The sequence below is a fragment of the Ursus arctos genome, unplaced genomic scaffold (assembly GCF_023065955.2).
Source record: "Ursus arctos isolate Adak ecotype North America unplaced genomic scaffold, UrsArc2.0 scaffold_19, whole genome shotgun sequence".
In the NCBI taxonomy this organism is placed as follows: domain Eukaryota; kingdom Metazoa; phylum Chordata; class Mammalia; order Carnivora; family Ursidae; genus Ursus; species Ursus arctos.
The window spans coordinates 42146464-42159436 of NW_026622863.1; the positions used below are offsets into that span (position 1 = coordinate 42146464).

General features: G+C 34.8%; 1 protein-coding gene across 10 annotated transcripts in view; it reads right to left on the bottom strand.

Moving 5' to 3' along the window:
- Positions 1–1505: 1505 nt before the first annotated feature.
- ZNF568 (zinc finger protein 568) overlaps positions 1506–12973 on the bottom strand; it is a 42515-nt gene continuing 31047 nt past the window's right edge. For all 10 annotated transcript variants that reach the window (XM_044378849.3, XM_026484369.4, XM_044378855.3 and 7 more), the window contains one exon: positions 1506–4062. In XM_044378849.3, the coding sequence (XP_044234784.1) occupies positions 2480–4062 (1583 nt within the window). In that variant the 3' untranslated portion in view covers positions 1506–2479. The remainder of the gene's footprint in view (positions 4063–12973) is intronic.

Consider the following 12973-nt stretch of genomic DNA (forward strand, 5'->3'; position numbering starts at 1 on the left):
TCAGCAGCTGTACAATTTTACATTCCTACCAACAATGCACAAGATTTCCAATTTCTGTACATCCTCATCAAACATGGGTTTTGCTATGCAGTTAACACATGAACTTAGAAAACTATTTTTTAAAAAAACAAGTCTACAAAAATTAGGTGTGCTTGTAAAATTGGACTTAGCATAAAACCTATTAAAGAAGAGACAATAGATACTTAAGTTTTGGTAAATTGTTGTTTTCATGAAAATCAGTCCCTTCAGTTTTTAACTGTAATGAATCACTGTCAAACTTAAAAAAAAAAACTAATAAAAGTCAAAATTGATACAGTCATGCTTGTATATCACAACTGTAGTTTGAGATTTTGTTTTGTGAAATCACTTTCAAATTTAGTTAACATTTAAACATTCATTGCTAAAGTTCCCTTCTTATCAACAGCCCCATTTATAATCTCCTTTTTATAAAGGCACTAATGGTTTTCTGTATATCAAGTAATATTGTAGAGATGCTGTAATAAAACATTACCTTAAGTAAGGGTTGGTTCATACATCATTACAGAGAATGAGATCCTTTTAGAGGAACTCTGTTATTACTCCTCAGGGTCTGAGACCACTACCACTTCCAACCAAAATGAGTAGGTCATATAAATCAAGGATTGTGAAAGGAATAAAATGATCTGTAGGTTTAAAGTGAAGCTATGTTACAAAATTGCTTATGGCCATCTCAAGGAAATAAAAGGCTTTCTCATTTCAAAATGTTATAATGATTAACAATGAAATTAATGTCTATCCTGGTTGTATGGAAACTTACGGGGCAAGAAAACTGATGTCACATAGTCAATTTCTCAGGAAAATCTTATTCTCTCCACAATGACCCTAAATATGTTACTAATTAGTTAGCTATGAATCCAACAAATCTATTGCCAAATAATGTGAGACACACTGAGAGAGTAGGGATCATTAGTATTCCATAATGCCCTAAAATGGTAAATAAAATCATACTTGATGTATCACACTGCCATCTAATAATTACATATTTACTTAAATCTAAGACATAATTGGTTGAAAGATGTATCACAATTTTAGAAATGTTAAAATGTGAACAAAAGCATCATAAGATTGATAAAATACATTAATTTCATGTTATATAGTAAACAGGACTATCACTTCCAGTTACTAATTTTCTGGAAATATTTTTGATAAAATAGTTCAGCATCTGATAGGGCATATGGATTTATCATAATATTTTTTTCTATGGGCACAGGCTTCCCCCAGCCCTTAAATTCTAAGAAATAACTACAAAAAAACCCATTAAGACATCCATGTTGCCACTGTGTATAATTAAGATTTTATATGCTATCAATCTTTTTTAAGGCATAAGAATTACAAATAAAGCTAAAGCCCCCTTTGATCAACACCCTCAAACCTAATCTCTTGCCAGAGACAATACTAACAATAATTTGGTATGTACCTTTCTAGCCCATTTTAAACACACACATATTTCAATAATAAAAACATAGTACTGTTCTTTATGATTTAATTCCAATTTACATGAATGTCATTACACAATGTTTTATTTGGGGATCTTGATCTTTTTTTCACTCTACACTGTTTTACATAACTATCCATGTCATAAAATACAGATTTAGTCTGTTATTTTAAGTGCTGTATACTATTCCATTTTTTGATTATATCACACTTTATTTATCCATTCCCCATCAATATTTACCACATTTTTAATTCACATATATATATTTCTTATGGATATTTGTGAGTTTCTTTAGAATGAATATACAGAAATGGAACTGCAGGGTCTTTTTGTCTTCTAAAAAATGCTTCCCTCCCTCAAAGTCATGGACAACATCCTGTATTTCCTTCCAAGAACTTGAGTTTGGCTTTTCACATTCCAGTGTTCAAATCCTTTGGAATTCTGTTTCTTTATATATTTTAAGGTTGCATGTAGTTATTTTTTCCCTAATACAGAGAACCAAATACTCCAACAAATTTTATTGGCTGTCATTTCTCTACTGATTCATGATATAATGTCTAATATACACCAAATTCACATATATTCACTGATTTATTTCTAGGCATTCTATTCTGTAAAATCTGTTTATTTACCTATTCATGCTGTAATACCACACACTATTTAATGACCATAACTTTTGTGTAGTATATGGTAGAAGATGTGTCCTCTCCTTTTTTCAAAATTGTCTTGGCAATCCAGGGACTTCCACTTCACATGAATTTTAGAATCATTTTGTAAAGATCCTAGAAAGTTTGTGTTAGATGTTTGGAACTATATTAGGTCTATAGATTAATTCTGGGAGAACTCACACTTTTATGATATTGGGTTTTTCCATCTGCATATATGATATTTCTCTCGATTTATTAAATTCTTATGCCCTTCAATGAAGCTTTACAATTTTTCATAAAGATCTTGTTCATTTTTTTTTTTTTGAGTTTACGCCAATATGTTTCAAAAGTAAAGCATTTAGTACACTCGGCGTTTCTCACCTGTATGCCCTCTCTTATGTATAGAAAGTGATGCTCTTTGAGAAAATGCTTTCCCACATTCATTACATTCAAAAGGTTTCTCACCAGTATGACTTCTCATATGTATAATAAGTAATGAGCATTGAGAGAAGGCTTTTCCACATTTATTACACTCGTATGGTTTCTCCCCTGTATGACTTCTCACATGAAGAGTAAGGGATGAGATTCGAGAGAAGGCTTTACCACATTCATTACATTTAAATGGTTTCTCTCCAGTATGAATTTTTTCATGCTCAAGGAGATTTTGTCTCTGACTGAAAGCTTTTCCACATTGATTACAATGATAGGGTTTTTCTCCAGTATGAATTTTCTCATGTTCGGTGAGATTTGATTTCTGACTAAAGGCTTTCCCACATACTGTACATGCATAAGGTTTCTCACCAGTATGAATTCTCTGGTGTCTAATGAGGTTTGACATCTGAATAAAAGCTTTCCCACATTCATTACATTCATATGGTTTCTCTCCAGTATGAATTTTCTGATGTGTAATGAGATTTTCTTTCCTGCTGAAGGCTTTTCCACACTCATTACATTCATAGGGTTTCTCAGCTGTATGATTTCTCATATGTACAGTAAGGGATGAACTTTGAGAGAACGCTTTCCCACATTCACTACACACATAGGGTTTCTCACCTGTATGACTTCTCATATGTATAATAAACACTGAGCATTGAGAGAAGGCTTTTCCACATTTATTACATTTATAGGGTTTCTCCCCTGTGTGACTTCTCATGTGTAGAGTAACAGATGACATTCGAGAAAAGGCTCTACCACATTCATTACATGCATAAGGTTTCTCCCCAGTATGAATTTTCTCATGCTCAATAAGGTTTTGCTTCTGGCTGAAGAATTTTCCACATTCTTTACATTCATAGGGTTTTTCTCCAGTATGAATTCTCTCATGTTCAATGAGATTTGATTTCTGACTGAAGGCTTTCCAACAATCCTTACATGCATAAGGTTTCTCCCCCGTATGAATTCTCTGGTGTCTAATAAGGTTTGACATCTGAATGAAAGCTTTTCCACATTCATTACACTTATATGGTTTTTCTCCAGTATGAATTTTTTGATGTGTAATAAGATTTTCCTTCCTGCTGAAGGCTTTTCCACATTCCTTACATTCATAGGGTTTCTCTCCAGCATGAATTCTCTCATGTCTGATGAGGTCAAATTTATGACTGAAGTCTTGTCCACACTGATTACACTTAAAGGGGGTTAGAACATGGGATGAGCAATGGTAAAAAGGTTTCCCGTACTTATTATATTCATAGTTTTTCTTTCTTACACAGTTCTTCTCATAACTAAGTAAATCTAAATTATGTTCCAAACCCTTATCAAGTGAGTCACATTCAAAGAAGTTTTGTCTTGAAGTAAGAATATCTGAGCTCAAAGGAAATATTTTTGTAACTCTTTTACATTCAATGACATTTTCCTTAATCAGAGTTTTCTTGGAGATGGATGTGACTTTCCTCACAAGTGTTTCCTGTTGCTTCTTGATCTGTTCATCAACTTCCCAAACTTCTAAAATGGAGGACCAAAAATTATTACTTTTGAATTTTTCTGCTACTACACTATTAATAACATTTCAGATATTTGTTCCTATGAAGTTGATCTTTTATGCTGACCCTAGTCTCCCAATATGAAAGAAATCCAAAGTGCAAATTACCCTTGTTTCTAAGTTTTAAGAGGTTACCTCCTATAGAAAATATTATGGAGAGAAAACTGACATTGATAGGCCTAAGTAGCTTTGACTGCTTTTAAAAGTATGCTTATACAATGCAGAAATCAGTAACATTAACAGAATTAAGATGAAAGGGTGACCATATAAATGACTGGATAATGAGTCAAAATGACCAGAGGATAAAATTTGTGGTTAAATACAGTGGCTTGAATGTGTATGTTTAATTCCTCCTCTTGCCTAAAATTTCATTAAAATGACAGTAAAAAAATAAAAGGTCAAACCCATAAGAACAAAGGAAATAGGAGTATAAAGAAGGGTGAACAAGAGACTTTAACAAAAGAATGGAGATGAAAGGCATATAGGGAACTGTTAACTAATGGCAGAGCTAAGAAGTTAAAGTACTACAAAGATGCAAATGTCAAGCAATAAAGTGATTTAGCCACAAAACACTGGAAAAGCTAACAAATTAGAGGATTCAGGTACTCAAAAGGTAGAGAGAAAATGTCTGAAGAGGATTAATTTAAAGTCTGAATAGGGAACACTTATACTTCCTGAGGCAAGTATTAGGGATTTGCTAAGTACCAACTTTCCAACCTCATCCTATGGTTTTCCATCCTGCAAAGGTTGAGTTATAACTGTATTTCTTAGACACACTTGCATGTAGGGTTCTGGATGTGATTTAATTATATATTTTAAATCAGAAATGAATTAAAATTAGAAATAAAATAGGCATTTTACCTAAATACTACAACAGAAGTGGTAAGGTTCTGAAGCTCATCGTTATAGAGGCATTTCCCTGGTTCAATCAGAAACCATTTCTTTTTTTTTTCTTTTTAAAGATTTTATTTATTTAGCAGAGAGAGAGAGAGCGTGCGTGCGCATGAGCGGGGGGAGGGGTAAAGAGAGAAAAGCAGACTCCCCGCTGAGCAGGGAGCTTGATGTGGGGCTCAATTCCAAGACCCTGAGATCATGACCTGAGCCTAAGACAGATGTATAACTGATTGAACCACCCAGGCGCCCCCCCTTTTTCTTTTTAAGTAAGCTCTACTCCCAACGTGGGGCTTGAACTCACAACCCCGAGATCAAAAGTTGCATGCTCCACCAACTGAGCCAGCCAGGTGCCCCATCAGAAGCAATTTCTTGATCACAGTGGGAAAAGGAACTCACTTGGCAACTCACTTCTCTGATATGACACTGAGACTCATTCCTAAAAGCTTATCCTATAGTTGGTCCTTCATTCCTCACAAAGGTTCTCCAGGACATTTAATACCTTCATATAAATTCCTTCCTTCTTAAATTAGCTGCTAATAAGCTCTTTTCTCTGTAACTGCATCTTCACCAATACCCCCCCCCCCCCAAACCCACACAGGAAGTGGCCATGTATCTACCACCTGAGCAGGAAAAGGGAGGCTTACTCTCTAAAGAAAATGAACTACAAAGGCTCTAGACTTAGGAACAAGTGAAGCAGATGTAAAGGAAGCCTCATACTAAAAAACTAGGAATTATGTAAACTTGTCTACATTGAATGGTAAGATTTCCAATCCCTTTCTGTTGCTTGCCCCTCATGAATGCTGGCATTTACCTCCAGACAGGAGATGAGAAGATTAAAAACAAAAGACCCAAGGAACTGGAATTCTAGAACTGGCATTTGCAACTCCACAAAAAACTCCTAGGTTCTGTTCAAAAAGCATCAAAAATTTGTTAGATTTTTAGAATTTCTTTTTTATCCTTTCATGCATCAAGATAAGTAAAACTAGTGACACTGATGAATTCCCTATTTAAACAAAGATTTGAGAGTCTCATGAAAATTAAAAATATATAGAAAACAAAGCAAACAGAAAAATTAGGCAGGTAGTAACTCTAGGAATGACAAAATCTATATAAGAATATATAATTAATAGTCATTTCTTGGCTCAGTATAACAGTATATCAACTAAAAGACAAAGCAAGCAGTGAAAACCAATTTAGCCAAAAACTGTGATACATCTATACCCAGAGAAAAAGGAAAGGGGAAGTGGTGGTGGTGCTGTAAGAGTACTAAACCTCATCTTTTATTAATATCAAGTTGATAATAATCAGAAATTACCAAACAGCAGCATATTCAGAGAAGACTAGCTTCTATCCTATCCTTGAAACGCTGATTCTTCCTCCATTGCCTGACAGTTAAGCATTTTTATTAATTTTGGGGTTATTCTTATATTCTTTAAAAACACATAAATTTTATATATATATAACCATACACATATGCCATATATATACACACACACATATGCCTCTCCCACTCTTTATAAAAAAGGTAGCATATTCTAAATGGTGCTCTGCACATTGATTTTTTTTCCACTTCTATATCCTGAATGGAAGCATGACATTTCTGCCTTGCTTTATAGTTTTGACATTGGAATCATGTAACTGTTTTACATTACAAAAAAAAAAAAAAAGTTAAATCAAAAGAGGAAGAAAAAGCCAAAATCTCTTTTAAAAATTGAAAACAAGTGGAAATGAGTAAATCTACATATGAAGTTAGGGCCATAATCACTTCAAGTGATTTTAAACACAGTAGTTTGACCATATCCTAAGGGAGAAAAAGATACAACCAAAGAACATGTGCAGGGGAGGGGTAAAGGGAGAGGGAGAGAGAACCTCAAACAGACTCTACACTGAGTGCGGAGCCCACACAGGGCTCCATCTCACAACCCAGAGATCACCACCTGAGCTGAAACCAAGAGTGGGCTGCTTAACCAAATGTGCCACTCAGGTGCCCCAGTAGTCTTTTTCATTATTAGTAATGCTGATATTATTGTTTGGAACTAACTATACTAACTATAACTATACATACTATATATACATAACTATAACTAACTATACATACAGAGAGAGAGAGAGATACCAGTTTGGGCCCTCAAGGGACATTTGGCAATGTCTGAAAGATCTGGAGATATTTTTGGCTGTCACAACTTGGGTAAGTGGGGAGAAAGGGGATTGGTGTTCCCACACCCAATAAGTAGAGGCCACAGAGGTTGCTAAACATTCTACACCCTACTTAAACATCTTACAATGCACAGGATAGTCCCCTACAGCAAAGAATTATCTGGCCCAAAATGTCAGCAATGCCAAGGTTGAGAAATATATATGGATTAAGCAAATAAATATTTTAATGCAATAAAGAGTTATGATTTGTATAAAAGATACAAAAACAAAACAAAAAAGGTAAGAACCACCCTACACTCTTTAATTTGAATTGTATGTTTCAGTATACATATATTTTTTTCTTTCTGAATAGTGTATTTTCCTAGTTTTGTCCACTTACAAGCTCTATAAACAATGACAACCTTGTACTAATGAGCAATTATTGTGCCCAGATTGTGGTCTCCAAATCATTTCTTATTAAAGGAAGCAGGGGTTTTAGAAAAATAGCTATTTTATGTCTGTAGCAGGAAGTTTATAAAATTAGCCAAAGAATCCTCTGGCTAATATGACAATTTGAGCATTAAAATAAATACTATATATTTGTTAATAATATGGACTTATTAATATATAACATATCAAATATATTTAAAACATAATTTATATATTTTGTAAATATACAAACATTTTTAAATGTTTTTCCATATATATCATTTATATGCACTGAATCGTATTTATTTTGATGCTCATTATATAAATTTATAAAGATTTAATGTGGCAAATTGGAGAATGCTAGGACACCAATCATTATTTTCAAAGATTTTGAACGGGTGCCTGAGTGGCTCTGTCAGTTAAGCGTCTGACTCTTGGTCTCAGCTCAGGTCTTGACCTCAGGGTCGTGAGTTCAAGCCTCATGCTGGCCTCCATGCTCGGCATGGAGACTATACTTAAAAAAAAAGGTTTTGAAGGAAAGAAGTCAACTATTTCTCTTTCCTGCCCTGCGAAAACTATATTTCAAAGTAATCAAACAGTTATTGACAGAATTTTTTTTAAGTTTTTTTTTTTTTTTTTTTTTTTTTTAGTAATCTCTATATCCAATGTGGGACTTGAACTCATAACCCGGAAATCAAGAGTTCCACACTCCCCTGATGGAGCCAGCCAGGTGCCCCTTGAGTTCTTTCTTATGGGAGAATTTCAGCTTATAAAAGCAGAAGGAACCTCTAATAAGATAATAAGATAATGGATCTAGCCAAAGATTATCCTAAGGCTGTTAAAAGCCTTAAGTGAAAAGTTAATACGAATCTCTAAAATAGATGGATTCTGATTCACAACACATGAATCTATTCATCAATTTTTTAAAAGATTTTATTTATTTATTTATTTTGAGAGAGAAAGAGAGTGAGAGCAGGGAGAGAGGCAGAGGGAGAGGAGAAAGAGAATCTCAAGCAGACTCCATGCTGAGTGTGGAGCCCCATGTGGGGCTCAATCCTATGACCCTGATATGACGTGAGCTGAAATCAACAGTTAGACGCTTAACCGACTGAGCTACCCAGGTGCCCCTCTACTCATCAATCTTAATATAAAAGTGGGATAAACCAATCTGATAAGATGCAAGATGATGTACACAGCTCCATCCACAAAGTAGCCTTGCCAAAGAACTGAACTTGAATACAATAAGGCCAGATTATAGGAAAAATGGAATAAAGGAGTATGTAAAACACCATGAGGTTGCAAACTGCCAAATCCAGTATGTGGGACATTCCAAAGAAGGGGCTGGTAAAAAATAGTGATAGCCTGTTTTTGTGCAGCCTGTAAGCTAAGAATGGTTTTTACATTTTTAAAGGGTTGTTTAGAGAAAGAATATGAGACAGAGACCTTATTTGGCCCAAAAAGCCTATTTATTATCTGGCCTCCTAAAGAGAAAAATTGCTGACCCTTGTTCTAAAAGAAAAATGACCTTGGGGTGCCTTGGTGGCTCAGTCGTTAAGCATCTGCCTTTGGTTCAGGGCGTGATCCCGGCGTTACGGGATCGAGCCCCACGTCAGGCTCCTCCACTATGAGCCTGCTTCTTCCTCTCCCACTCCCCCTGCTTGTGTTCCCTCTCTCGCTGGCTGTCTCTCTCTCTGTCAAATAAATAAATAAAATCTTAAAAAAAAAAAAAAGACAAATGACCTGGATTCTACACAAATAAAATGTGTGGGGAAAAAATGGGTTGGGAGGGAAGGGGGGTGAGAAATGCTTATGAATTAAAACAGATCTAAGAGATATATCAACCAAATGCAATGTGCTAATCTTTATTTAGATCCTGATTCAAATAAACCAACCATAAAAATATATTCTTGAGACAACTGAGGAAATAGAAACAGAGACTAAATATCAGATGATAGTAAGAAATTATGAGTGTTATTAGGTGTGATAATACTGTGGTTATTTAAATAATTTCACCTGTTAGAGATACATACGATGGTATTTAAAGGTGAAATGTAAAAGAGTTTAGCAAGCAAAACCAAAACAAAACTGGGGGAGACAGATAAAAGAGTCTGGCAAAATGTTGATCACTATTGAAGCAAAGTAATGAGTACTATGAGGATTCCTTATACTCTATTTTTGTATGTTTGAAATGACTATAATAAAAATTTTATAAGTATTTATTAAGAAATAAAGATCAATACTAAAAGAAATAGCTAAGTAAGTTGAAATGAAAATAATTGCCTACATGAGGTAAAATGTGAGGTCAGAAGAAGGGACTGTCATAAGCCTTGTATTTCTATGATTTTTAAAAAGAAGTACATGTATTACTTTGAGAAAAATTAAAAATACATATTAAAAAGGAAAAAGTAATATAAAAGGAAAATGGTAACAGTAGCATTAGGTTATAGAAGCAAATTATAACCCAAGTTCTCATTACTTTTGCCTAGATTAACTGCCATATGATCCTGGGAGGTTTAGTTCTTGTCTATTCTGCAGACAACAAATTAATTTTCACAAGTTTTAACTCCCTTATTTCTGTATAAAAACACTTGAAACTTAGGCTGTCCAAACTAAATCCAGCTCCAAATTGGTAATAACGATGGAGACAGCTTCAACCTTCCATCTAATTGCAAGTCTTTCTCATATGTGCTCAAAGAACAAGGCATAGAAGTATCCAATGAAAAGATCACAAGGCAAGTCATCTTTGTTCAAGATCTGATTCACTGCATTGTTCTAATAGCAGGTGCTATCATTTTATCCTATGTTCATTTCTCCATGCTGAAACTGTCCTTACCAGCAAATCCTGTTGTGTTTTGCTTTTGTTCTTTCTTCATGGCTGACATACTGTTACTCAAAATGGTAATATTCTTTTCTACATTATTAGCTCTATAATGGTTTCTCTAGATTCAACTGTGGGTAACTTAAAATTTAGATAGACATTTTTTAATGTTTATATTCAGTTACCTTCTAAGTACCTGCCTATGAACTACTGTTGTAACATGACTGCCACCAAGCATAAAGCAAAACTACAGCTATAGTTTAGTGATGAAAAAAGGGAAAAAATCTTTTTAAAAAAAATTAAAGAAGTAAAAAAAGGGGAAAAATTGAACTAAATTACCAACAAAATTTTTAAAATACAGAAGATGGCATGAAGGTTGGCAAAGTTCAGACTTCTCTGACTCTACACTAGATAACCCATCCTCCATTTCACTAATACCTTAAGGTCTCCCCTTTTCCAATCAGGCTATGCTTCAAATTTTACCCCATGAACATGTCATGCTAATTTTACTCTCCAAAATTTATGCTTTGCTTTTTTCTTAATCTTATGTTTTTCTCATTTTTATGTATGTATGTATTTATTATTACTATTTTTTAGAGAGAGAGGGTGCACGTGCAAATGGGGGTGCAGGGGGAGAGGGAGAGAGAGAATCTTAAGCATGCTCCACGCCCAGTGCAGAGTCCAACAAGGGGCTCAATGCCAGGCCCCATCTCATGACCCTGAGATCATGACCTGAGCTGAAATCAAGAGTCAGACACTCAACTAACTGAGCCACCCAGGCACCCTTGTTCTTCTCATTTTTTAAATAAGTCTAAAGAATTTACAAATCTTACCTTTAAATTTTTTTCAAAAACTTTCTCAATCTTGTTACAACTTCTATAGCCCTTCTCTTAAAACTTTTAAGGCATTTTCTGTCTCAGTCTGTCATTTGCTAAATAAATGCTTCACATGCAATTTAAGATTTCAACAATATCTCATGTTCCTCTGCCCTTTTTATTCTGACCTGAAATCCTCTACATTTACTTTGAAGGTCTTCAAATAAATATCTTATTTATTTACTTATTTGTTTATTTATTTATTTATTTAAGATTTATTTTTATTTATCTGAGAAAGAGCGAGAGAGTGAGCACGTGAGCAGGGGGAAGGGCAGAGGGAAAGACAATCCCAAACAGGGCTCAATCTCACAACCCTGAAGACCATGACCCGAGCTGAAATCAAGAATTGGACACTCAACAAACTGAGCCACCCAGGCATCCCAAATAAATATTTTAAAACAACAAAAGCAATAAGAAAAATCTCTCCAAATATAGCTCTACACCAATCAATTTATGAATCATTAGATGAAGAATAAGATAGTCTTTCTTTTGGTGCATTAAGGCTCAGAAATCAAGTATGAAAACATATATAAGCAGTATGTTTTAAGACTCCAAATCACTCTGGTAGACATAAACTAGAAAGTTAGCTCAAAAATGATGGTAGGTCTATAACGGCTGGAAGTGTTGGGGACCATTTATTAGAAATTGAGTTCCAAGTTAAATGAACCAGAATAGGTAAGAACCCTCACAATTAAAGGCAAAGAGGTGAAGAGTTTCACAATATTGGAGACATTAAATGTTGCCATTTCTGTAGTTAAATACTGATTTAAAGGCAGGGACATAACTATCATGAAGGTACATAAAGGAAAAAGGATCTGTATGTAATTTAGAATGGCTCTGGATAATGTCCAGTGAGAGCTGAAAAAAGAAGTCATACAAAAGACATTTCCTAAAGGAACAGGGAATAAACAATAAACGGCAACTGAGGAGGTATCAGAATCTTTTAGAGAGGAGCAAAGAGACATTTTCAAGAAGGGTGATCCATGGGATCAAATATAGCATAGAGGTCTCCCTGTTTCAATATGGTCAAATTAAACATCTCTGTCTCCTCTCCTCTCTCTGCAAAAGCGAAGAAGAAAACAAAAAGAAAATACATCTTCAGTGAAACTAAAAGGGAGCTAAACTCCAATTCCAGAAAATAAAGAAAGACCAGCAGATAGATTGGACCAGGTAGGAAAGAAACTCGGAGATAGTGGCTGTTCTCTCTCATCTCAGAAAGAAAGCACGGTGAACAGAGTTCCCCCAAAAAAGAAGGTACACTCTGTGGGAAGAATGAACTAGTTACTTTTTCAACAGTGGGATCCAGATGTGTTGACAGTGGTGGCAGGAACATAATGGTCTTCATCTGGCCCTGTCAAATGGTAGAGAAGACAGGGCTAAATAAGAAGATGCAAACAGTCATTATTCTTATATAAGCAGTTTGTTGTCATAGGAGAGCAGAAGGGATACTGCACACTAGAGGAAGCATGCCACTGATAATTTCTGATTTGGAAGAAGTAAAGGGCAAACCAACTCTCAATACAAAACCCTGAAGGATAAAGGAGGTTGATATGAGTGACAAGGGCTTCCTATTCACTCAGAGCATTTTTCTGGACAATCTTCAACACTCTTCTGTAAATAGTTGCCAGCAAGAAATAACCTCACTTAAAGATAAGTAATGGTGATTGTGAAAAGAACCTGCATCAGCTCTATATGATAATGCTAACTAGAACCACAAAACAT